This window comes from Xyrauchen texanus, chromosome 18, assembly GCF_025860055.1.
Source record: "Xyrauchen texanus isolate HMW12.3.18 chromosome 18, RBS_HiC_50CHRs, whole genome shotgun sequence".
NCBI classification, from domain to species: domain Eukaryota; kingdom Metazoa; phylum Chordata; class Actinopteri; order Cypriniformes; family Catostomidae; genus Xyrauchen; species Xyrauchen texanus.
Genome location: NC_068293.1, coordinates 18782962 through 18809630, shown reverse-complemented (window position 1 = coordinate 18809630; position 26669 = coordinate 18782962). Strand labels below are relative to the sequence as shown.

General features: G+C 38.8%; 1 protein-coding gene across 3 annotated transcripts; it reads right to left on the bottom strand.

The window, feature by feature from the left end:
- Nucleotides 1-24873, bottom strand: LOC127658854 (protein mono-ADP-ribosyltransferase PARP4-like). Of its 3 annotated transcripts, none has more exons than XM_052148386.1 (35): nt 24863-24873; nt 24432-24580; nt 24080-24263; nt 23588-23687; nt 23308-23386; nt 21315-21413; nt 20934-21092; nt 20535-20672; nt 20261-20419; nt 19384-19535; nt 19160-19291; nt 18974-19072; nt 18666-18849; nt 18294-18444; nt 17950-18092; nt 17311-17442; nt 17121-17207; nt 12136-12300; nt 11974-12017; nt 10528-10606; nt 10267-10404; nt 9969-10176; nt 9670-9740; nt 9111-9298; nt 7608-7707; nt 7323-7493; nt 6460-6540; nt 6282-6362; nt 6084-6179; nt 5396-5530; nt 3533-4874; nt 3307-3440; nt 3115-3217; nt 1207-1339; nt 1-1119 (listed from the first exon to the last, which is right to left on the bottom strand). In XM_052148386.1, the coding sequence occupies exons 2-35, from the start codon at nt 24555-24557 to the stop codon at nt 918-920; spliced, it is 5595 nt and encodes a 1864-aa protein (XP_052004346.1). In that variant the 5' UTR covers nt 24558-24580; nt 24863-24873; the 3' UTR covers nt 1-917. The 3 variants fall into 3 exon arrangements, with proteins under 3 accessions (XP_052004346.1, XP_052004345.1, XP_052004344.1); XM_052148385.1 differs by lacking the exon at nt 24863-24873 and adding an exon at nt 24832-24856; XM_052148384.1 differs by lacking the exon at nt 24863-24873 and adding an exon at nt 24720-24845.
- Between the last annotated feature and the right edge of the window lie 1796 nt (nt 24874-26669).

Sequence of the window (26669 nt, the reverse complement as noted above, 5' to 3'; positions counted from 1 at the left end):
ATTGCATTCATTTGCTTGTTATAAATATGGTATCACTGCAATCAAAAACAAATAATGGGATCAATGCATTACAGCATCCATTTTACTAATAGCTACACATAGTTAGTACAGTTAATTACTATAACAGTTTGAATTTACCAATGTTCTTCTAAATAATTTTATACTATATTAAGAATGAACTGCCAGTCAAAAGTTTGGACACACCAAATCATTCTTTATTATTACTGTCTTCCATTGTTTTATAATAATAGTGAAGCCATCAAAACTAAATGGCACAGATGAAAGCAGTAAGCACTGCTTACTTGACATTGGCAGCGTTTCAATATGAATTTCTAATTGAAAGGTGATGTGTTTATTTTTATGTTAAAATACATTGGGGAAAATAATCACACACTAAAATAACAAAATTATCTTACACACAAAATACATGAGAAAAAAAAAACATACTGAATAAAAGGTGGTCAGACGTTTCAAACCAACAGTAAATATGTTTGATAGAATGTGATTGGCGGGGCGCTTGACATATATTGTTGTTAATCTGGAGTTGACAAGGAGAATATAATCGTAATGTTTCGTGACAGACTCTCGTTTTGATTAAAAAAATTATAATAAAAGCAAGCAGAGTACAATTTCTGAACTTTTTTGTGCACAAAAATCATACATTTTTGAGGAACTGCTTGACAAAGATGCGCATCACAGACATGGCTCTAATGATCATTTCACAAAGACTTTGGAATAAACAATAAACAGAGCGAGTACTGAATGAATTTGACACATCAAGGACCAGGAGGTTGAACTTTTCACTGCAAGCTAGGCATTGGCTTCTTACTTTAATCTGAAATGTAAGACTATTGCTTTGTTAGTAATGTAATAATTATTGTGCTGGCAGGACAAATACAGACATCTGTGCCCAGGTTCTACATCACTGGTACACCCACACGCCTCTCCAGAACAGGAATAAGTGGGGAGAATGGGAGTGGTGAGTCACAGCCCAGTAACTGCCGTGTGGATGATTCCCAATTGAAGCCAAACTCCAGCCTGCTGCACATACATGGATACTGTCTGTCTGCCCAGCAGGCCCAGTCTACTGCCCTCTTCACTGCCTCCCAGTGCACTGGCCTGTATGGAACAGAGAATAAACTAATGCATATACAAAAAGAGCAGTTAACACTTCTGCATCACAACATGTGTGCTCTGTGCTCCTACCTGCTCCCCTGGGACTCTTTCAACTTAAACAGAGACTGGAGCAGCTCTCCCTCTGCCAGCTTCTTCACCCGAATCAGCTGCAGCACCAACAGAGTGGCTACCAGTCTTAGAATGTCCACATGAGCCTTCAAACCTGACAGACAAAATGTCTCATTGAGTAACTGTTTCTGACAGACAAAAGCATGTTTGCAAAAATTAAGCAGAAACAACAGATTATATTATATTAGATCAGGGGTTCTCAACGGGGGCAGTACCAGGGGGCACTGAGAGAAAATTAGTAGAGAGGGGGGGCGTTAGGTTACAAATGGGGGGCATATTTATCAGTCATAATAATAAAATCTATCTTCAAGTTCCTCTTTGCAATAAAACGTTTATCAAGACTTGAGAATTGGAGTATATCTGTTGGTTCTCAATTATACAGGTTGGTAAGCATTTTTAGCACGGTTCATCTGATTTTGAAGTCTAGCGATGCATCTTAAGTATCTGGTTTAGCAGCGTCAAAAACACAGACAGAGGCACAACCTCAGCTAATGCACCTGTATGGCTCTGTAGATGGATACGCCTCAATGGACCGAGCAGCACGAGTCCAAAGCTCTTAAAGTTCAAGCTCTTAAACTTGCAGCTTTGTGAGAATCAGTGAGAAGCTAGGCGCGAGAAGTGGAAACTATTTGAATTCGGCACAGAATTCTACATCACCACCCTTGAATTTACTAAAGTAACACCTACAGTACTTTAGGCAGAAATAGATTGATAATAAATATAATCATATCACTACTTCAGCTCTATTAAATTTGTCTTATAGGCTACATTAGGGGAGTGAGGGAATATAATTAATTTGTCACAAATTATAAATATTTATATTTTGTACTTATTGTTTTTAGTGTTTAGAGTTGGTCTACTGTTTCTAATGACAAAAATGCCATAGTTTGTTTTATAGAAATCATGTTACATCGGCTGAGGTAAAGGAAAGAAGTGGGGTCATAAAAAAAAAAATAATAATTTTTTTCTGGTTAAATGTTAACAGAATTAACATTTAACCAGAAGTACAAACAGCAATATGGCAATCCCAATTTGGAATTCCCAATGTGCTTTTTTAAGTTCTCATGGTCACATAATGATTCGCCTCAATCCGGTGGTGGAGGAGGAATCACAGCTGCCTCCATGTCTGAGACTGTCAACCCACGCATCTTATCTGTGGCTTGTTGAGCGTGACGCCACGGAGACATAGCGCGTGTGGAGGCTTCACGCCATCCACTGCAGCATCCACGCTTAACTCACCACGTGCCCCACCGAGAACGAACCACATTATAGCGATCACGAGGACTCTACCCTCCCTAGCAACCGGGCCAATATGGTTGCTTAGGAGACCTGGTTGGAGTCACTCAGCATGCCCTGGGATTCGAACTAGCAAATTCCATGTGCCAGCGTCTTTACCATTGAGCTACCCAGGCCCCCAGAAATATTCCATTTAAATAAATTGACAAATGAGGTAACTGTTACTGAATCGTGCCGTTCTGTACCATCCTGGGTTCGTTGGCATGGTTACAGTTTCTTTTTCCAATGTGGTGCTGCGAAATCAGGGTTAGAATGGACTGACTGATCAAGTGACCAATCATGACGCTACATCACTAAAGCCATTTCACCAGCATGGTTCTCTGTCCCGAGTACGACCGTGAATATAAGAGCCATCACTGTGCTCAGAACCATTCGGCCCGATGGTGGAAAAGTAGGTAATGAAGAGGTGGATGAATTGCAAATGTTAAGTAGTACAGTAAAATGTAAGGAATGTAAACTGTATATTACACATCAGTTTGTCCTTCATTCATCATTTTAACCATTTTCTACCATTTCAAACCATATCCCATACATGTAACTACCAGCAACAGGCATGTTAAAAAAATGTTCTACCCAAGGAGCAGATGCCTTTCTCCTTAAGGAAGACATTGGCAAAAAAGTCTATGTCCAGACTGAGGAAACTACTCAGCCTCCCAGTGCACTCCCAGTATCCATCCTAGAATCCAAAGACAATGCATTAAAATTCACATTATGTTATATAAGTTACATTCTGTTTAATGTTTAGTGCATTAATGATGTGTATACCTCATGTTGAAGCTCAAACAGCTCATCCCAGGCCACAGTGTCAGGTGGTCTGCATGGTGCACATGCCAAGCTAAGTGCTGTTATTTTCTTTGGTTCATTTTGAACACTTAACCAACTAAAGGTACTGTTTTTTGCTGAATGAGAAATGAGACAAAGGATGAACAGGTGTTTTAATTCGTTTGAACATTGATCAAAAAGGGAACCTCATCAAAGTGATTCAACTTACCAAGTGCAAAAAAACGTTGTTGTTTCTCTTGTAGATTACGCAGTTGTGGTATTATGGGTGTACTAGTGATACCAAAAACTGGGAGACGAGGAGGGGGTAGCATGGAGGCAGAGGGAGGCCTCGCACTCATGCGGCATCTTATGGGCATCATGGCACCAGTGGGAGGAGCAGGAGAAGGAGCTTTGGACTTGATGGCAGGGGGAGGCATTGGAACACTTTCGCCAGCATGAGAGCCAAAAAACGCAAAGCCTCTTTGTTGGTGCTCAACAGATGCTCCAGACTTAACTAAAGGTCTAAATTGAGACTTTTTAGGCTCAGCCATGTTCAGGATGGCACCACTAGGAATTTCATTTGCGAAAGAGGGCAACTCAGGTATTTTGGGTTTAGCAGCCCAAGAGGAAAAGGAGGCATGAGGAGGAGGCATGGAGGAGGCATCACTCATGGACCAAACTGTAGGCATTATAGCCCTAGAGGGAAGAGCAGGAGGAGGAGCTTGGTGCTTGATGGCAGGATGAGGCATTGGAACAGTACCACCAGCTTGATTTGAGGCAGACATCCCAAAGAGTTGGGGAGAGGCTCCAAACATAACTGAAGGTTTAAATTGAGGGGCACAGTTCTTTTCAGGCTCAGCTGTGTTCTGGAGGGCATCAGTAGGACTGCCATATGTGAAAGAGGTAAACTCAGGTATTAAGGGTTTAACAGGACAAGAGAAATAGGAGGCACGAGCAGAGGGAAGCATGGAGGCAGGGGGTGAGGGAGGCCTGTCACTCCTGGAGAAAGGTATAGACATCATGGCACCAGTGGGAGAAAAACTAAAAGAACGAGGAGCTTGGTGCTTGATGGCAGGGGGAGGCATTGGAACAGAACTGCCAGCTTGAGAAGAGGCAAAACCCCCAAAGGCTTGTTGTTGATGCTGAACAGATGCTCCAAACATAACTGAAGACCTCAAATTAGAGACCGAGGACCAACAGAACTGTTCAGGCTCAACTAACTTTTGGAGGGCATCAGTAGGACTATCATATTGACCATAAGAGGGCAACCCAGGTATTATGGGTTTAACAGGCAATGATAAAAAGGGGGCTGGAGGAGGGGGAAGCATGGTGGCAGGGGGGGAGGGAGGCTTAACTCTTCTGAGGCAAGGTTCCAGCATCTGGCTCTTTTTAAATTTGTGCATGTTGAAGTCAGGGGAAGGAGGAGAAGGAAGGATTTCCTCACTGATAAAATCATAACACGGTCCGTAGTCTGACTGAGACAAATAATCTTCAACATCATCCAAGATGTCATCGAGACAATCATTAGCATAATCAGAGGAGTTGCTACTGAGGGTTTCCCCTAATTTTAGCTGGAAGACAAAATGTTTTAATAGTGTTGAAAACTTTCCTGCTCTGATTGCTACATTTACATTCCATATCATTTATATGATCACATTTGAGCCCTGTTCACACTGAGAGTAATTTTATTGCTGGAGGTCAACAGGATACTGTACTGTTGTTCGGTATTCGGTTTCCTGCCACTGGACACCCTAACATTGTTGGTGGGCTGGGAAACTGACTATAGCTTTTGCAAATCTGATAAAAACTTATATCGCTGGCATAAATAAGCAGCAATAAAATCTAGAGGGAAAAGTGTTTGTATACAAACAGTGTATATACTGTCTATTCATCATATCATGAGCAAGACGAACAATTCTCAATGCATGACTCATTAAGAATAAAGGCAATTTCTGTTATGCATTTATTGTTATATCATTGCTATACCCCACTATCAACTCTCACTGAGAATATGGTCAACTATGTCGCTATCAGTGTGAATGGAGCTTTAAGAATGTTTTTTGCTACTAGACCCTTATGTTTTTGACAATACCTCCTCTTTGTTTTCACCATCAATCTGTGCAGTCTGCTTCCCCTCAGTCCAGCCCATATATGACAGAATATCCACATCCACATCTGCAATCAGTTTAGGAATATCTGTGAATCCAGTGTCAAGCTGATTCTGATCCTACACAGAACAAATGAGATCTCTGAAGTTATTCAAATTACTTTAACTTTCATATATCACACATTAGTAGTTGACGAACTATATCAACAAGGCTGATAAATAGACGGATGTTTTGTAATTTCCAATTATCGGCATTGGTCGATTAATGTACGTTTTTAACCATGTATTTAAAAAAATAAATCCAGTTTGGATGATTTGTGTCACAAGCCAGACTTGAAGACACTTGAACATGAAGGTGTTTTCTAATTGTGACCAAACCACAGTTTGTTTAGTTTTTATGTGCTGTTCAGGGGCAATGTAACAGCAGCAAGTCTCATTTAAACAGTAAAACAGTAGACAATTATAATATAAATAAAAAAAATATAAAATACAAACTATATACAGCTACGTTTATATATACAATAGCTGTAGCGTTCAACCACTACACATAAGCTGCAAATGTTGCATTTGTTAGAACAACAATATGCCTCCTTATGATTTACAATATGCCTCATTATGTAAATTTGCACTATGTTTTAGCATCAATGATCTGATCACACAGCAGTATTTTTACCCTCTCTTCAATGGCGACAAAGCTTGTAAACTGGGACAAGATGGAGAACTCTTTACTGAGCTCAGTGATGTAGGACTTCAGCTCAGCTTTCTTTCCCTGATGAAGAGATTAAAAAAAACAAATCAGGTTTTTGGTAGTTAAATGCAGCCGCCTTCCAGTTTATTGATTTTCCATGAATCTCCTGAACAAAGACTGTACCTCATGTTCAGCTTCACTGTTGCCAAGAATGCCATCTTCATAATCTCTGATGATCGCTCTAGCCGTTAACTTGTGGAGGAACTACAAATGAACGCACACACACACAACTCCTCAAAAGTCTGATAAACCCTTGATGATGTTTCAGATTATATGAAGTATTTAAGATGCTAACACTCACAGTTCCCTTTGTCTTTTGTAGTTCTGTGGTGGACACCATTGTTTTGATCTCCTGTCCACTCAGATCTCCAAACAGTGTGGCCTGAAGAGGAGCATATCACACCATTCAAAACAATAAATACACAACAACTAGAGCTGGAAAAATATTGTCATAATGTTTCAGCCTTCTGATGATATTCAATACTTTTTTATATGTATTTTGCTCTGAAATGGCTTAAAAGGTTGATTTTTATTTTTCAATCAGAGGAACCATAATTTCTACCAGACACTGTAGCCAAATAGAATTTCTAAATTATTATTTTAATATTTTAAAATTAGGTCTTTATCACTAAATGAATACAAGAAATAATATTTAGTCATTTTCATTTATATGCACCAGCACACCACTACACAGTAAAAAACAGCGTCGATTTTTATACAACCACATTTTTACAAAAACTTTTTATTTGTCAAAAATGACATGCATAAACTTTGAGTGATGACACAAGGATTCAGTGAATCAGAGTTTAAAATTGTTTCATAGAAGCAGACAGTCTGAACTGATTCTCTATCTCTAATGCTGTTTTTTGTACTGAAGTTGAAACTTCTTAAGCTGCGAGAGAAGGAAGCATTGTGAAACTGGTCTAAATACAGAGTGTTTATGAAACATAATGGGCAAATAAAAATCGCATATTGTTTTATTTTTTTTTATTTAACTAATGAAAAGCTAACATTTTTGCAATATTTAGAGTGTTGTGTATTGCATCACCAAAAAAATCATCATGAACATATTGTGAATATTCAATATATAGCCCAGGCCTAACAGCTTTAATAAGCAACAAATAATTTGCTACACCATCAGATCAGATAGTACAGCAAGTTTACCTGAGTGCAATGAGGCACAAAGCCATAAACCATTGTATGACAGTCACTGAAGAGAGCGTGCAGCTGTGAAGGAGCTTGAACAGGAGGGGGTGCAGTAGGATTAAACTGCTGCCATTTCACTGCCACTGATCTGCATCCTGGAGACTCCATACGCTGAACCTGAGCGCGCACCTGAAATTAGCAAATACATTTGTAAAACTACATGAGACTCATGTTGTAAGGTTTAAATAATGATTTCCCCCTTTTTAAATGAGAACCAAGGATACAATGAGGAGTAAAATTCACCTTCTCTGTCCAAGTGTGTTTCATCTTTGTGTCCAAAAATTCATATGTTCCACCACCTGCTTGAGCCAAAGCTCTGAGCATATGACGATTGGCAGTCAAACTGGAACAAACGCATATACTTTAGGTTCACTTCACCAGATAAAATTTTTTTTAAGACCCTTTTCCTCCGAGTGGGGGCCTGTGGCAGTGCTGATGCCAAATTCGGAATGGTTCTGTGATCAGAAACCTTTGATGCACATTAAATTGAAGGCCATTTAATGCATTGCACAGTGGCTTCAGCAAATTATAATATTTTTTTAAGCAATAAAGTACAAGAGGCCATTCTATATAGTGAATTAAAGGGATAGTACAACCAAAAATGAAAATTATCTCATCATTTACTCACCCTCATGCAGGCCCAAATGTGTATGACTTTCTTTCTTCTGCAGAACATAAATGAAGATTTTTAGAAGAATATTTCTGAACTGAAGGTCCATATAATGCAAGTGAATGGTGACCAGAACTCAGAAGGTCCAAAAAGGGCATAAAGGCAGCATAAAAGTAGTCCATTTGACTCCATTGGTTAAATCAATGTCTTCTGAAGCAATATGAGTGGTGGTGGTGTAGTAGTCTAAGCACAAAACTGGTGATCAGAAGGACGCTTGTTTGAGCCCCACAGCCAACACCATTGTGTCCTTGAGCAAGGCACTTAACTCCAGGTTGCTCCGGGGGATTGTCCCTGTAATAAGTGCACTGTAAGTCACTTTGGATAAAAGCGTATGCCAAATGCATAAATGTAAATGTAAATATGACAAGTGTGGGTGAGAAAAAGATCAATATTTAAGTCCTTTTTTACAATCAATCTCCACCATTGACCAGCCGCAACCAGTATGTGGCTGAATGTGAAAGTGCCTTCCAGCCCAGAATGTGGAAGTGAAAGTGATTTTCAGTAAAAAAGGACTTAAATGTTGATCTGTTTCTCACCCAAACCTGTCACATCACTTCAGAATATGACAAGTGTGAATCACTGGAGTCTTAAGGATTACTTTTGTACTCCCTTTATCTCCCTTTTGGTCAATTTCTGGTCACCATTCACTTGCTTTGTGAGGACCAACAGAGCTGAAATATTCTTTTAAAAGTGTTCAATTGTATTTTGCAATGAACGAAAGTCATACACATCTGGGATAGCATGAGGGTGTGTAAATACATTTTTGGATGAACAATTCCTTTAAGGATTTGCTTATAATGCTCTTTAGCTGTGACAGCAGCCTCAAGTGCCATATTGCTTTTATAAAACGGGTACCACAAAATAAAAATATTAAGGACACAAATGTTTTTTTTTTTAGCTTAACCATTAAGTTTCATCCTTCCGTTAGAAGATATGCCACATGCACCAGCCAAGCACTAGTTTACTTCAGTGGAAAGGGGATATTATAGATTACATAGAGAGTTTCCTTCTGTTCTTATGTTCACAACTCTTTAAACCATCTGCATGTGAATGTATTACAGTCTTTGAAGACAGACCTGAGGCCGCAGGTGAAGAGGCGTGTGTGGCAGGAGTTCTCTCGGACCAACTGTAGGGTCACAGCCTGATTCTGAACATGTCCATCAGATAGCAGCAGGATATTTCTCACACCCTTTGATGGAGGCAGCAGACTCAGTCTACGGAGAGGCCTCCACAGCTCAGTGCCTCCGCCAGCACAACTAGAGGTCTGCTCATAAAATAGAGAGGAAATGCAATGATATCCAATGGAACTGAAAATTCGGAAATTTTAATAGGGATAGTTCATGCAAAATAACAATTCTGTCAACATTTACTCACCCTCAGGTTATTTCAAATCCGTATTACTTTCTTTCATCCTTCGAATACAAAACAAGATGTTTGACAACCTCAGTCGCCATTCACTTTCATTGCATCTTTTTTACATTTAATGAAAGTGCATAGTGACTGCGTCTAACACTCTGCCTAACATCTCCTTCTGTATTCCACAGAAGAAAAAGGTCATACAGGTATGGAACAACATCGGTGTTGACCAAAGACAGTAATGTTTGGGTCAAGTATCCCTATAACCACTTCACTCACCATAATGAATTTTCTGGCTGATTCAGATGCCTCATCTAAGGACACTGGTGCAGGAAAAGCTTCCTTGTAATCTGTTAAAGCAGCCACATTTAGAGATTACACTTAGATTAACGTCTAAGAGTGTAAACTATTAATGATTTAAAGTACAGCCATTTGGTTCTTTACTACTAATACTTCACTATGAAATCACAGATTAATAGGAAAGTGAAACAATGATGATCTTGTCAAAATGTGATAAATGATGATATGTGATTATATAACTTGTATATAAATAGGAGATTGTTTCAGTGAGCACTAACCAGTGCCAAAAGAGATGATGCTGATCTTGAGTGAGCGGTCGAGAGAGTTGAGGACTTGAAGGGCAATCCTGCGAGCATTCAGCATGACGTCTCCCCGCATAGACTCAGATGAGTCCAGCAGAATGACCACATCACTCACACTGGATGGATCTCCAGAGCTGGACACCCCACTTGACCTAAAGTCTGGATAAAACACCAACATGCAGGCCTGCAGGAATAGTGAGTTCACAGGAGCAGTGTTAGCGTGAATCAGTGTGTGTATTAGAGATGATGATTGAACATTTGTTTATTTCTTTACCTGACTATCTTTCTCTGGATGATTCTCCACCCACATCCTGGGCATGTGAATCTTCGAGAGACTGAAGAACACCTGCAGCCCTTCAGATCCAAGAGTCTGTCCAGGTAAAGTACTGACCACTGCCTTACAGTCTGTCATCTGAGCGGGGAAAAAAGACAAATACAGTTAATACAATTCTTAACCAAACAAGTTTTCATATTTTTCACAGAGCAGAAGAACATTTGAGCATTTAGTGACAAACTCCACAAAACTAAAACAAACCTTGGATTTGATGCGATGTGAAGACTTTAAGTCGATGATCTCATAAGGCATTTCAATGGACATACACAGAGAAAACTCCCTAAAGAAAGATAAAGAGAGAGAGAGAGAGAGAGAGTCAATCTGAAAAACTAAAATTATGATCTTCCAGTAAAAAATCCAGATTACAGGACACCAGATAAACATTCACTCTGGGAAACACTGCAAAAGAACACACCCGACACTACGTCTACCTCGGTCTAAAAATTAGTGCTTCAGGGGGTTTTGGTTTGGCAGTGAATGCACTAAAAGAGAAAGCTAGAAGAGCATTCTATGCTATTAAGGGCAAATTTACCCAAGCTGACATTCCTGTAACAATCTGGTGTAAAATCTTTGATAGTAATATAATGCCAATTGCTCTGTACGGATGTGAGGTTTGGGGTCCACTCTGTCTGGCAGATTACTCGAGATGGGACAAACACCCCATAGAATCCCTGCATGCGGAATTCTGTAGAAACATTCTAAGAGTTCAGAGAAGAACACCTACCAATGCATGCCGGGCCTAACTAGGCAGAAACCCCCTTATTATACATATTGAAAAACTATCCCTCAAATTTTGGACACACCTAAATTCAAGTTCCCCTAACACACTGCAACATGAAGCCCTTAAAACCCAAGAGCTGAAGCCTAAACCAGTCCCGTTTGTCAGCTGGCTCTGAAACTCACAAACCCACTAACAACTAACAAACACCAGTTTCAGACCAGCACTGCTGAACAAAAAAAGAAAGCAAAAATTCATATTTGGACCATTGGGAAAATGAAAGTAAAAACCAAAGCAAATTGGAATGTTATCGGGCCCTAAACAGAACATATAATCTGGCAGAATATCTCCACACTGTAAGTGATCCAAAACAGAGACTTAGGCTAATTATGCCTCTGTGAGGGTTAAAGGTCGACTGCAGGGGATTGTGCGGGAGAGAGAGATCGTTTACGGACACGTCCGTCATGTGTGTGTTTGTGTCTTCTTTAAGTTTATCATTAAACCATTATTTATATTGAAAAGCCGGTTCTCGCCTCCTCCTTTCCATTGATCCCTTTACACTGGTGGACATGTCCGTAAACGATCTCTCTCTCCCGCACAATCCCCTGCAGTCGACCTTTAACCTTCACGGAGGCATAATTAGCCTAATACAGGACCGGCCTCCGCCCTGCCACAACCTGGCACCTTATTTTAATTCTATCTTTATTGCTATTTGTTACCATTTTATTATTATTATTTGTCTTGTCATTATCTGTTTTGTGTATTAATGCTTTGGCAATATTGTATGTAAACACAATCATGCCAAAAAAGTACTTTTAAATTGAAAAATTTAATTGAGAGAGAGAGGGAAAGAGAGAGAGAGAGCTATTTAAAGGATTTTGAACATTTAGATTAAAGCAATGAATTCTAGAGTGATATGAGATTCTCACCCCTCTGATTGAAGCTCAGTCACACAAACCTTCTCAACAGTTCCCTGAAATGCAACACAGCTTCATTCTTTTATGCCATAATCAAGTCAAAACATTACAACAGTAGCTCAAAAAGTAGTTTATTTAAAGTTCAACTACAATACAAGACCAATCATATTTTACCTGAGTTCTCTGATTAAGGGCGTTGCTCTGTTGCCAGGGTGCAACGCTGCCAGGCAGTGAGAAGATTATAGATCCTGCTCTCACCACCAGCTCAGTGATGAAGGTCACCTTGATCAAAACTGTGGCTCCAGGAGGAAGGTTCCCAACACTGATAGTAAATACATCCTGTCTCACACAAACATATGCACTTAGACTGGATTTTTAAGAAAACTTTTTAACAAATATGTATACCGACTGACATCGTAAGCATATTTATGCTATATTAAGTGAGTGCTATATTAAAAGGTGCAGTATGTAAGATTCAGAAACCCTTGTTATTAATGACATCTGTGACCGCTAAGTGTTGCTCATGATTGCGTGCACACACTCCATAGGGAAGCAAGCGAGCATCGACCAAATCAAGACACTGAACGTGATTCACCGGCATCATGCTGACAGATGAGGCAGCATAATTGAGACAGTTATGATTGTTTTACGAGAAACTTTGAAACTGTATATTATATTTGAATCTCCAGTGCTGGAACAGGGCTAAAACAAAGTGTGGATATAGGTCTGACTATGCGAGACTGTAGTTTGAAGTAATCACTTTTCTTTGCATGATACATTGACAGCATTTATAGGATAGCCTATGTCGGAGTTAGCTAGCTAGCCAGCTTTATCAATTGCTGTAGCTGTTTATAAAATAGACTGTACATTATAAATATGTTGACACAATTCAGTATTGATGTGATTCAATCACAACTGACATTTAGATATATCGATGCGCTATTGTTTTATAATAATAGAATGTATTTATTTTCTGTACAACCAAGTTACATTACACTAATACAGGGGTTCTCAACCTTTTGCAAGCTGGGCCCCCCCAAAGCTGGTTCATTGCAGTTGGGGCCCCAGTGCCCCCCGACCCGCCCCATGCTTTATTGTTGATATTATTATTATTATTATTATTATTATAATTGGCAGTAGCACCAGACTTCTAATGTGAGCTTGCAGGCATTATTATTATTATTATGAGTAGTAGTAGGCCTATCATCATTACTAGGCTATTGCTATATAATTATATGAGGTTACATGCTTTATTGTTGTTATTATTATTATTATTATCATCATCAGTAGGCCTATTATCATTACTAGGCTATTGCTATAATTGGGAATTGGCACCAGACATCTGATATTAATTTATGCTTTATTATTGTTATTATTACTAGGCCTAATAGTAGGCATCATCTGCATTTTTTACAGAAGCTTGCTGGTAGGTGATGTTAATGTAAGACCTGAGCCTGCTTTGCCTTGCAAAGATCCTCAATTCTTGGCTCAATGTTTGATAAACATAGCCTCAAATCATCCTCGATTTGTGCACGATTGCGGTATTTCGTTTTGAGTGCAGTCATTTTTGAGAATCCTGCCTCACACAAATATGTCGATGCAAAAGGAAGGAGAATCTTCAAGGCGACGTCACAGAGTTCAGGGTATTCCTGCATCAATGCTGCCCAGAATGACGAAAGAGGGCAGGAGCTAAAGAGTTCCTTCAGTCTACTGTCACTCTTCAGCTCAATAAGCTGTTCCTGCATATCAATTGATAGCTCGTTTGCTGTGCACACAAACGGATCTCGAACCCACGCAAAAGAGCGATAATCCTCTTTAAAGTACGTCGCAAATTGTTTTCTCATTGCTGACAGGTGCTCAGACGCTGATTGAAAAAGGGAGGAGAAATCGTGTGACGCGCCTGCATCAGTGATAATGTCTGCAAGGCTGGGGAACATGTCGCAGTTCCCTCGACTGATGCGGCCATGCCAGAGGTCTAGTTTTTGTGTGAAGGCGTGCACTTTGTCTGCCAGGAGCAAAATATGAGATTCATGGCCTTGCAAAGACAGGTTGAGGCCATTCAAGCGGTCAAATATATCGACTAAATAGGACAGAGACGCAAGCCACATAGTGTCATCCAGATGCTTCGCCAGATCTGATTTGATTTCTGTCAAAAACCACTTCACCTTCTCTCGCAGCTCATACAACCGCTGTAACACCCGCCCCCTGGAGAGCCAGCGAACTTCAGTGTGCAGAAGCAGCTGTTCGTGCCCTGACCCCATCTCCTGGCAGAGGACCCCAAACAAGCGAGAGTTTAGCGGCTGTGATTTGATGAGATTTATTATTTTCACGGATTGGTTCAGCACGGAGTCAAAGAGAACCGGCATTTTTTTAGCAGCTAGTGCTTCGCGATGGACCATGCAATGTGTCCATTTCACAAGTGGAGCTACTTGCTGAACGTGAGCAGCTAGGCCACGCTCACGCCCCGTCATTGCCTGCGCACCATCCGTGCATAGGCCAACGCATCGGTCCCAAGCCAAACCATTTTCATGGATAAAAATATCAAGGACATTGAAAATGGCTTCTCCTGTAGTGTGCGACTGAAGAGGCCGGCAAAACAGGACATCCTCCTCAATCGCTTGTCCCGCAGATACCTGACATAGGTGAGGAGCTGTGCCTGCCCAGCAATATCAGTGGATTCGTCCAGCTGCAGCGCGTAGTAAGGACTCTTTTTTACGTACTCTATCAGTTGCTCTCTGATATCATTGGACATGTCTACAATTCTCCTAGCGACTGTGTCATTGGACAGTGGTACTGCACCGAGTTTGGCTGCTGCACTATCGCCTATCATTATTCTGCACATGTCTTGCGCTGCCGGCAAAATGAGAGTCTCGGCGATTGTATGCGGTTTACCCAGTTTACCGATCCTTTTGGCCACTACATACGATGCCTCCAAACACTGTTTAGACACAGTGCCGTGCACTGAAATGGTTGCCTGTTGCTGATGGAGGCCATCAAGCTTTCTTTTAAAATATTCAGCTGGTTTATTTTTAATGCCAGCATGCTTTGTTTCGAGGTGCCTTTTTAATTTGCAGGGCTTCATACTGTCGTTTGCCAGCACCTCGGCACACACGACACACTGAGGTCTCAGATCAGCCGTGACTGTAAACCCAAATTGCAGGTATGCTTCATCGTACCTTCGAAGCTTTTTTGCAGCTGGTGGTGCCTTGGTTGGCTTGTTGGTCCTCACAAGAAATTTCTCCATTTTGATGTGTTTTCAATAAAGTTTAGGCAATATGTAACTGTGTGTGTGGTGTATGTTGAGAGACGTATCATGGGCTAATCAGTCGGGACTTAGGCACAATCTTTAATTAAACGAACAAAATAATTATTTTGCAGACAATTCAGATTTTATTTTAATACTTAACGATTGTAGTCCTCGTCAGTGTGTGTGTGTGTGTGTGTGTGTGTGTGTGTCTTAGTCGTGTGGGTAGTTTTAGCTAAGTGTAGCTACTGCCTAGCAGTTAAAAAAAATACTGGCTAGGGCTGAGATTTGATCTAATCTTAAAAAAGAATGTTTGTGGGTTTAGTCTTTAAAAAGACTGTTGGGGTTTTGTAGTAAAGGCCTATGTAAATCGAGATTGATAAGACTAGCGAGAGCTGGCACAAGCGAACTTGGCAAGAGACTAGACTAGAGTGAATGGAAAGCTATGTCATGAGTCAATTTAAATGCAGTGATTTATTTTTGTGTGAGAGTGAGTGAACATTTACATTTATACCCCGCTCTGTAAGCCAGGGTGGGAACGGCGGCGGCCATGCGCGATTCATTTGCAGCCTGGACGCGGAGGGGTGTGTGTCTCCTCTCTGCTCTGACTGCTGCGCAAGGCTACTGAGAGACTGACTGCCTGTGAGTGCTTTTGGACGGGAGAGGGGCTCACGGCAGCACCCGCTGTTCGTTGAGCACAGTAGGCCTAACTGCAGAGTGATTCGTGCTTTCGAGTCTCCAAACACCACAAAAGTCTCCAAAAACACCAGTAAAAGTCACTGGATTTGTCGCTTTTGACAAAAAAAAAAAGCCGCCAGAAGGATGATTTGTTTGAGTTATAATCAGTGCTTGAAGTGGGGGGAAAAGGTGGCGGCACTCTCTTTGCATTGGCAAATCATGACATTTTTACAGTGAAAAACAAAACTTGGAGATATTGCTGTTACAACAATGTATTGTTATTTATTTAGCATAGCGCATCTCACAGCAATACTCAATCGTGTTTTGAATGATTCAGTGTTGTGAACGAATCGGTTAAGTCAAAGATTCAATGACCCATTCACAAACATCTGTCTCATTCTTGATGAATCGGCCGTTTGAACGAATCGTTTGAATGAACGACTCAATGACTCGTTTAATGAAACCGCTTATGCTTATCACCTACATTTGCGCTCACTATCGACAAACCAATCAAATTTGTTCAAAACTTTTTTTTTAAATCAGTCCAAACACATTTAAATTTTTATTCAGGAGTTATGTATATACAAAACTATAACTTTTTATGACAGAAGTTTAGTGATAAAAAAAATGTGCCCTAAAAATTTTTTTTCCAGTTTTTTTCCCTTCCATCGTAGCCTACTCGCACCAGTTTTCGCTCTCACCAAGATCACGTTCACGCTTAGCCAGACAGGATTCAGTAGACAAATGTTTTTTATTGGGGGATGGGGGCTTACTCTGAGTTTGTGTAGGAGTCGGTGTTGTGCTGGGAGCCGGATGTTTGCCAGATTTAATCTCCAAGATAACGTTACCTAGTGTTGTACACTATCTGTTGACGCTGTTGAATAGTGGAAGCACTGAGGCAAGGCTCTCGGGAGCATGCATAAACGTCACATTCTTTGGATTTTCCCAGCAAAAGCGACCCGCTCCCTTCACATGAATATCAGTCTACAGGCTTTAATAGGCAGCCTAGCAAGACCGGGAAGGGCTCATTTTTTTAAGTTGCATTACAGGCTGTTCACACATTGGCAAAAACAAAAGGCGAATATTACATGAAAATGTTTACATATTGCACCTTTAAGTGATTGCCCACTATCAGAAGAATAAAATAACAGGACTAAAGTTCATTAATAGACCTTTTTCACACTCCGGGTTTGCTATATTAAAAAGATCTGTGAAGAAATTGTAATAGGTAACTCACAGGTGCATCCTGGTCCATCAGGTAGGCTCCATGACCTTTCTCTATTGCTTGTTTGTACTCCTTACGAGCCTGCTCTTTCTCCTTTACCTGTGGTAGGAAATAAATAATGAAAGAAATGCATAAAACAGCAAGTATAAAGGTAAAGATGGAGAGCACAAGCAGCTTTTGACAAATTCTGAATGCTAAGCACCTTTCCAATGATGTGCTTTCCATTGATAAAGGCTTCAAATCCACACACTGCTGCAGTCTCCTCCAGTGGAAAGACATACTTTGCTTCAATAGGAACGGCACTCTGATTTGTGTAAGTCTGAAAAATTATGACCTGGTGGAAGAGGAGAGAAAGTCAGACTCATGATGTGAATGTCATTTTCAGTGTAGTACCGGTAGACTTTGCACACCTGGTTGTTGCTTCACGCCAGATCTGTTTGTTTCTTCTTTGTCTTTTTTATTTTCTGTTGTTGTACACTCTGATGGTTTTATGCAGCTTCCAGGAGTAAGGCACAAAGTTTTGTTTATTTTAATCATTCTACTTGGAAACAAAGTTTCCAAAACTAAAACTGGGTATGGGTAATGACAGCTTCTAAGGAAGAAGAAATCACTGGAATTTGCCAGTTTGGTGGCACCAAATCTCTGAAAGAGTTTTGTATAAGGCACCTAGTAGAAAGTAAACTAAAAACCCATGCCTGAATTGTATATTTTGTTTTCTGAGTTATGTCCATGAAATAATTAGTACTTAGTTTTTAAAAACACTTTGCGGTTCTTGGCCAGAATAACCAGCAATGTGGACTAGACCTAGTCAAAGGTGTGAAAATGCAATAATACTACATACCTGACACAGTAGGTCCATGAGCTTGCATCTCACATGGACAGCCTGTAGGGGAAGTTTCTGACCACTGCTGTCCAGCAAACCTGCAGTCATCTCCTCTAGAGGATTCTTAGTGAACTGCAAACCCTCACTGTCATCACTGGACACTAAAGAAACACACATTCAAACAAAACCCACTGACAAATTTCAAAAATGAAAATCATATCATTCAGCTTTACAGAACAGAGCTTTACACGTCCCAGAGGTTTGATTTCTCCCTCCAAGATGCCAAAGCACACAATTATTACATTAAATAGTTTCTTCAACATTGAAGTAATGTTCTCTTGATCACTGGAAGTTCTACTCACAGATTTCAGAGGTTGTGTCAGTGGGCAGTGTGAGCTCCACAGAGGTGTCAATATGAGGCTGGAACATTTTTAAGTGGTCCTCCTCCAGAGTGTACTGCACTACATACTTCAGTTTGATCTGTTCTGTGTTATATACTACATACTCATCATCCTGGAAAATATACACCAGTTTCAGTTTGAGAGGAAAGTTCAGTTTTTCACCCACAGATTTGATTATTTTTAGTGTTGAAGATAATAATAATTATGGCCAGTATAAAAAGAGGTAAAAGGAATGATGGCGGGGTACTTGGACCTTACTGGCTGTTATGGTAAACAAGACAAATAAAAAAAAAGATTTGGGAGAATGACATACATATTGACTACGAAAATCACCTCAAATTCAGAGGGTTTTTTCGGGGTGCGGCGGACTCCATGTACGCTGTTGTAGTCCTCAGGGGCAGAGGTCAAAGTGGTGTCTCTTTTCAGCAGGTCCTTGCACTGACCCAATGCCACCTCACACACCAACAGCAGCCGAGAGCCATCTGTTACACTGGGCTTGGAGTACTTCACACTAGTCCTGAAATATGTATATATATGTTCAAGGAATATCAATGTATTAATGACAGTATAATGCAAACTCATAAAGCACATACATTTTTACTACAAATATCTCAAATGGTTGATAAAAAAAGAGCACTGACGTTAGAGAGTCACTGAAGTAGATGCCTCCTCCAAGGTTCCCTATATCTGTCCTCTCAATTCCATGCTGTTCAACTCCAACCCTGGGCAACAGCAGACCTCTAGATAGAAGTAAACAACATGCATTTTATGCATTCAATATTTTTACATAATATTATGAAAAATCATTTTTAAGAGAATGCTTTTACCGTGAAAGTATTCCAACAAAACTTCTGGGACTAGTAGAGTGGAGGAGGGGCTTAATGTTGCCTAACTCCTCCCTAAACATTTGAAGCTCCACTCCTCTGTTTACACGCAATATCTGCTGAATCTGAATAGTCCTGTAGTGAATACAAAATTAACAGGATCATTTAAAAACATGTTCTGAAATGTAAACAAATTACCAGAATCTTGGAATATTATGTGATTATACCTGTTTTGAAGCAGTTGTGAGACTACATGAAACTCAGGGTTTTGTGGTGGAACTACTTCAATGCTGCACCTCAGTGCACGATACTTTCCCAGAGAGGAGGGTGAGGGGCTTCTCAGAGTGACTTCACTCACATTCACAATATCTCTGATCAGCTAGGGAGGACACAACAGAAAAATAAGGTGAGATCTTCACAGTGGAGATAATTTTATTTATTTCAAGACAACTTCATAAATGTATTATGTGAATCTCAAGAAACTCTCAATTCTCAATACTCTATTGCAGAGAGATCTCATTCTTGTAGTGCAACATGGGAAAAAAAAACACACATTGGTTAAGTTTATATTGTAAAATAGTTATACATCATGGTAGTATTTGTTGTCCTGCCTTTAATGTATGCGATTAAAAATATATATATAAATACTGTATTGTTGTATTACAATATTTTATTATTATTGTACTATAATAAAGACAATCTAATCAGAAAATTCAGAATCATTATAAACAATAATGAGAATGAGAAACAAAACACCCAGATGCATTATGGTATGAGAATTTGGGATGTCCATAAATGTCATAAAAATATTGTCAAAAGCAAATACATTTTTCTAGTCTTAAAACAGGATTATTTTCCATGCAAAATACAATTTTTCATATTATTCATTTAATTTTATGCTTTGTTTTTATTTTGGGGTAAAATATGACCCAGTAGAAAGAGAGAGCATTGTAATCAAATCTACTTTAAGATTTTATGATCTCAGATATGTTTCGTTCAACATGGCAGGTACACAATAATTAACAGTTTTCACATGTTTTCAATCTGCTTTTAATACTCAATCCGAGAATAAATTTGGTGGATACTAATATTAATGTGTGTTACCTGACAAAGGTCTAGTTTTTGAGACACAAGCTTGTGTTTGGATGGAGGGTCGATCATTCTGAGGGGTAGAAGAGTGTTGACTTCCTCTAGCAGGGCTTTGACTTCAGCTTCTTTTTGAGTCTTTTGTGCCTGCAGCAACAATCCCTCCACCCGACTCACCTGCAACATCACAGAGCCATTAAAACACACAAATGAACTGAGAACAAATCAACATAGGAAGTAAATTTGAGCTACCTGATTGGTTGTGTGTATGATTATCTAAGCCCATTCTTACATCATTGAGGCTGATACTGGAGACAGGGACCGTCAGGATGTTGCTGAGTGAACCGAGAGCTTCAGTCCAGACCAGCTCCACAAAGATGCCCACTTCCTGTGATAATGTGCTGCAATTCAGCTTCTCCTCCAACAGAAGCTGACAGTCAAAAAGGGTGAACAATGCTTTCACAACCAACCACCATTTAAAAGATTTTATAAAAATCTAAACATGACAAAGTGAACTTTACACTAAACTTATTGCTGAGCTCTAGTCTTCTCATTTCATTATTTTAAATGTGTGGACCCTTCACATCTTTGGTGTCATATACAGAATATACACACATTTGATGCATTGTTAACCACTGACCTTCTACCAATGTATTAAAGAGACTATTTAAACCGTGTTCTGGTTGCTCACCTGCTTCAAGCTGTAGGATGCCATTTGCTCAGCCTCAGGAGGAAGTGTGTGTGTCTGTGTGAATCCCTGAATCTCCATCTCCATCATCAACATCTGATAGACATCCACAGCATCCTCAGAGGTCACACAGTACACAAGCTTATCCTGCACCACTACAGTCTGTTGTGAGAGAGAGGGAATCACCATCACCATGCAACTGCCACGGATCCATTACACTCACAACATGTGCGTCATACTCTTCATTTATTGTAGGATGAATGTGGTTTTATAAGGCACAGAGATGTTTATATTCATGGAAGATAATTACAATGTAATTACTATAGTGGTATTACTATGATATCAAGACATATCAATGTTTTACAATGCTGAAAATAACCAAACCTCTGATTCACGCAACATGGAACACAACACACGATACTGCTGGCCCGCTCCTCCTTTGGCACTCTGTAGCTCCAAAACTGACAAAGCCTTGGGCTTGACCTGCAATACACATTTAGATATTTTTAACACGATTTAAGAATGTGTTAAAGAGGTCACACGTTTTAATACGTTTTTCCCAGCTTATCAGTTTAAATAAAAAATTGTAGTCATTATTTTGCTTTTTTTTAATACATTTTTTGTATACTCTGACCCTTCTAATTAAACAGGCAATTTTTTCCTGCTGTGCCTTTAAGATTTCGGTGTTAATAACCTTTTTGAAAGTGAAATGAGAAACAGACCCTGTGTCTCAATCAGCTCCTTAACTCCCTATGTCGTGAATCAGTATAAAGTGAACACGAATTCAGGCACTAGCAAGGGTGTTCATCCACTGCACATTAGGACCCTGATGACTGAATCAAAGCCCTTCTGATAGTGAAACCTACAAGGTTAGCATAGATTAGTGTAAAGCGGCCATGGATGTCTATGAAGGAGATGCTTCAAAAAGCTGAATAAACGGCTTTTGTGAGGAAACAGCTAATTATTTAATGAACTAACTGTCCGTCCGGTAATCTTCAACATGTTTTACACTAAATAATCAATTTTGGAGTGAACTATGTGTGGAGTTTAGTTTTAGTTAAAATTGCTGTTTTATAAGTGAAGTCATTGACGATTTTACGACTGGAAGGTGTCAGTTACGGCTCCCTCCATTAATTTGTATAGCATCAGCAATCTGTTGTAAAATGCCAGCTGACCATAGAGCGCAACAGTGACCGCACACTTTTTCAGCCGCCTGTGTTCTGGAAGTATTTTCCCCATTAATTTCTTCCACATACTTTTAATAAAGTCCTTCTTTAAAGAGTTGTGAGCCTTGATCCAAACCAACCAGCTCCAAGGTGAATCAAACTTTGTTTTGAGGTAAAAAAGTATTTGAAAATCGGCAAGACAAGGCTGTATACTTATCGTATTTCATGAGGGCACAAACTACAATCCCATGAACCATTGTGAATGATTTCACTGAATAAAAAAAGTTGGGAATATATACAACTATTGATTTTAAATTGCTGATTATAAGTATAGAAGCAATATATTTTAAGTTTATTGCAAAATATCCAGATTACGTCATTCACAGTGCATCATGGGAGCGCATGGCCGCTCTGAGGCAAATTTTGTGGGTTTTGTTGAATGCGGTTCTATGATTGGTCGATCTTTCACTATTATATCATGTGTTATGTAGTTGTTTACCATGAATTCTGCTATCAAACACGATTTTTAAACAATGAAGTTGAGATAACGCAGACGGATGGTTTCAACGGAAGCATATACCACCGATGAACAAACTCTGAGCTCATGGTAGGTCTGTCTTTAAAGGTGTACAAGTTATCGTTAAAAATCAATTCGTCAATGGGATAAATGCATGGGATTTTTACTTCCGGAACCAGACTGATGAGCTAAAGCATGGACAAAACAGTCCATGCTAAAATGTGCTGCTAAAGTTGTTAAAGGTGCACTCAGTGACTTTTTGTGAGTCATCTTGGTTGCCCCATGTCAAATAAAAACGCTTTTATAAGGTTACTGATATGACTAGAGACCTCATTTATGTGAGTGGTCATGATTTTATGCAAATGTTTCAAAAATACAATTAGAAATACATTTCTTTAGGAGTAAAACTTAATTAATGGGTAAAAAATACTGAGTGCAACTTTAAGGTCAAATTGAAATGATCACATCCACACAAATGGCTAAAACTTTCATAGATTTTACACTTATATTAGTTCTTCTAGTGATATGTGTTATTGTGTTATTATCTATCCAACTTCCTCAAATGGAACACCAAATGGAGGAAGTTTTGGGTTCTGACAGTTAGACTATGTTTTTATAGTACAATAAGATCATGGAAAATGTTATTCCTCATGGTATGATCCCTTTTAAGTGTATGTGGAATAAAAGTACTCACACTTTCAAAAACTGAATACTTTGCCACTTGAAAATGTGAGGGAAATTCAGGCATGTCACGGTCACTTTCTTTGTAAACTCTGCTTAGGGTAAATCAAAAAGTAAATAATTAGGACATTCTAAATATGACAGGAATTATTAAAGAAGTAGACCAATAAATAAACTGCAAAGGTGGTTACAGTAATAAAAGCATGTACAGTATCTGCCTCATAGAGCACATTTATCACAATAGAACATAGCCTATGTTCAGTTAACGTTCAAGCACTGACACCAGAACACACCTGAATTTGCCAAGACGGGATCTGCCCTTCTCAAGAATCTCAGTCTCATTGTTTCTGAGCTGTGGCTGACCTTTCAGCTTCCCTGATGGCTGGGTCAACACTTTTAATTTTACAAAATACAATTATTTCAACATCTCTACTAGTTGAATGCATGGTTTAATCAAAGTTAATACTCTTATAATCCATATAAAATGTAAAGTAGGCCTACATTTCCTAACAAAAACATATTGCAAAACAAGGGTGTTGACATGCACACAGAGAAATACACACCCATTATTAACAAACAGAACTAATCTGGCTGTAACTTTAACAATGCTGTCATAAATCTCTCCCCTCCTCATTCTGTCCCTCCACCTTATTTCCACGTTTTACATGAGTACGTAAACCATTAGTTACAGTATCAATTAAGACTCCCAAACATCTAACATGCTCATTCTCCCTTCTTCTCTAATTCCAATGGCATTACTGGTAACTGAGCTAAGAGTTTAATACCTGGATAAGGGAGGGGTTCAGAGCTGGGATATGCCAAAATATGCTCTTTCAAAGGCAGGAGGTGCACTTTTTCCAGACAACTCCACACATACTGCAAGCCAACCACTGGGATATTGTGCTTCTGAATGCTGCGCTGTCGGTTACTGCTCAAGTCATCCAGACTGTTTGTGACTACAAATGAACACTGAAGAACATAAAGAGATTTTATATAAGAAATATATATATATAACAGTTAATCTCATCAAATATTTGCTTAGTCTCAATGTTACAGCTCTTAGTTGTGTGCCTTAATAAACAACCGATGCTAAAATAAAGGAAGAGCATACAGAAAGAGAAAACACAAACACAGTACCTCTTTGTTGACGACATAAGAGATGTTTCCTCCATTATCCAGAAGAGCTGTCCTCAACTTATTCTTCTCTTTAAAAGGCAATTTCTTCACATCTAACACAACAGTACAGTTCTCAAACACCGCCATAATGCCACCAGAGATTGAACATGCTGGGAAAAAGCCAGAGAAAGAATGAAAAAGTGAGCCTGTGATGAAATCCTAAAATAAACATCAAACAGATTATATTGCGTAAACCCCTGATATAATTGTCACCAGTACGTCATTATAGTAGACGGAATAGTATTTTACCGTGGATAAAGTTAAAGTCGAATGCTAAAGTTTAAAACGAAAAAACAAAAAAAGAAAAACAACATATATCCATAAAGAAGACGTAGGCCTAAAGTTCAGTATATGAAACTACCTGTAACTAGTGACACCACCCCCTGACTTACTGTATGGACCGGTTAGGACACACCCCCACTTCTTCGCTGCTCCACTGCAGTAAAAACATTAGCCGGGTTCCATCTAGTGGTCAAAACAGCAATTACAAAAATAGTTGCTGCCAAAGTACATGTACAGTAATAGCAAAACCTAGGAGCTCCATAAATCAAGCTTTCCCGACTATTTGAAGTATAAATAATTAGAATAAAACAATAGAAATGGTTGGTTATATAATAAAAATTACAACCATAATTACGGGATTTAATGTAATTAGTGTATGTAAATAGCTTTGCACAGTGCACAAGCCTCAAGAGAATGTTAACATTGCAGTATGCAATGCAAAATATTCTTGCAGTTGTTGCCCTATCACTTTTCTTTCAGAGAGAGAGACAGTTCAATAATTCAGTAGCTAAGAGAGTTAAAAGATTTTCCTGATGGTGGTAACACACTGGAATATCAAAGGTCTCAGCAAACATGCCAAGCCACATAACACAAACAGTCAGAGAAATTCACAAAAATGCACCCAATTCTAGTGACTCAACAGAGGGAGCAAAGGTTTGACTGTGAAATTTCACCAAAATAACAATGGAAAGAGATGGCTAAGTGGGAGTAGCTATATTGCAATGCTATTTGTAATCACAACAGAGAGTAAATTCATGTGTTTGAACATATAGAATTTACAATTATGGGTCACAGATGAATAAGGTTGTGCGAGGTAATAAAATGAGCAATCTTTTTAAAATAAAAAAGTTTCAAGTAGTTTAAAGATTTCAGAAATGTAATCTTTGTGTTTATGCCAATTATTAAAAAATAAATAAATAAATAAATATATATATATATTTTCCACACAAATAAAAAAGGTATTTTAAAATGTCAAGTGGTGTAGAAATCAAGTAAAAGATATTAAAATAAGTTCCCTGCACTCTGAATACACAGTGTAAATAATTTTTTCATCAAAGTAATATTCCAGGGTCAATAAAAGTTTAGCTCAATCGACCCTATTTGTGGCATAATGTTGATTACTACAAAAATGTATTTCGACATGTACTTCCTTTACTTAAAAAAAAATAAAAAAATAAACAAAAACCGAGGTTACAGTGAGGCACATTACAATGGAAGTGAATGGAGACAATCAATAAACTTCAAAAGTATAGCCACAAGACATACAGTGTGTTAACATGATTTAGTGTGACTAAATCGCTTACTAACCTATTATGTATAAAGTTATTACCAATTGTAAAACTTTGTTGCCATTGAGATGTACTGTAAGTGTAAACCTTAAAATTACTGTAGATGTAAAATGTGTGTAATCAACTTTATGCCACAAATGCTGACTATTGAACTTAACATGTGTTGAACCAGGAATAATCCTTTAATGTAAAAAATATTTGAAATTAGATTTATTTATAATTTTTTTTTACAAAGATCTTGCAATTTTTGAGTCACAAATGCCAATGATTTGTTGATCTGATTTGAGCAAAATTTACTTTTCATAAAAAGGACAATATATATATATATATATATATTGGCATACGTCGTTTGAATTTGAATTATTATTATTATTATTATGACTGTGTGTGAAGTTATATATATATATAACTTCACACACAATCATAATAATAATAATAATAATTCAAATTCCAAACGACGTATGCCAAAATTTCGTTTGTTCAAATCAGCTCCCCCATAAAATCGAAATTTTTTCAGTTTTATTACATTTTCATTTTATGCCATAATTTCTCATGCATTTTCATCATGAAAATAAGATTCATTCCTTCTATCCAAGGGTTAAAAACCTCATGAGCCATGTGACTTGGA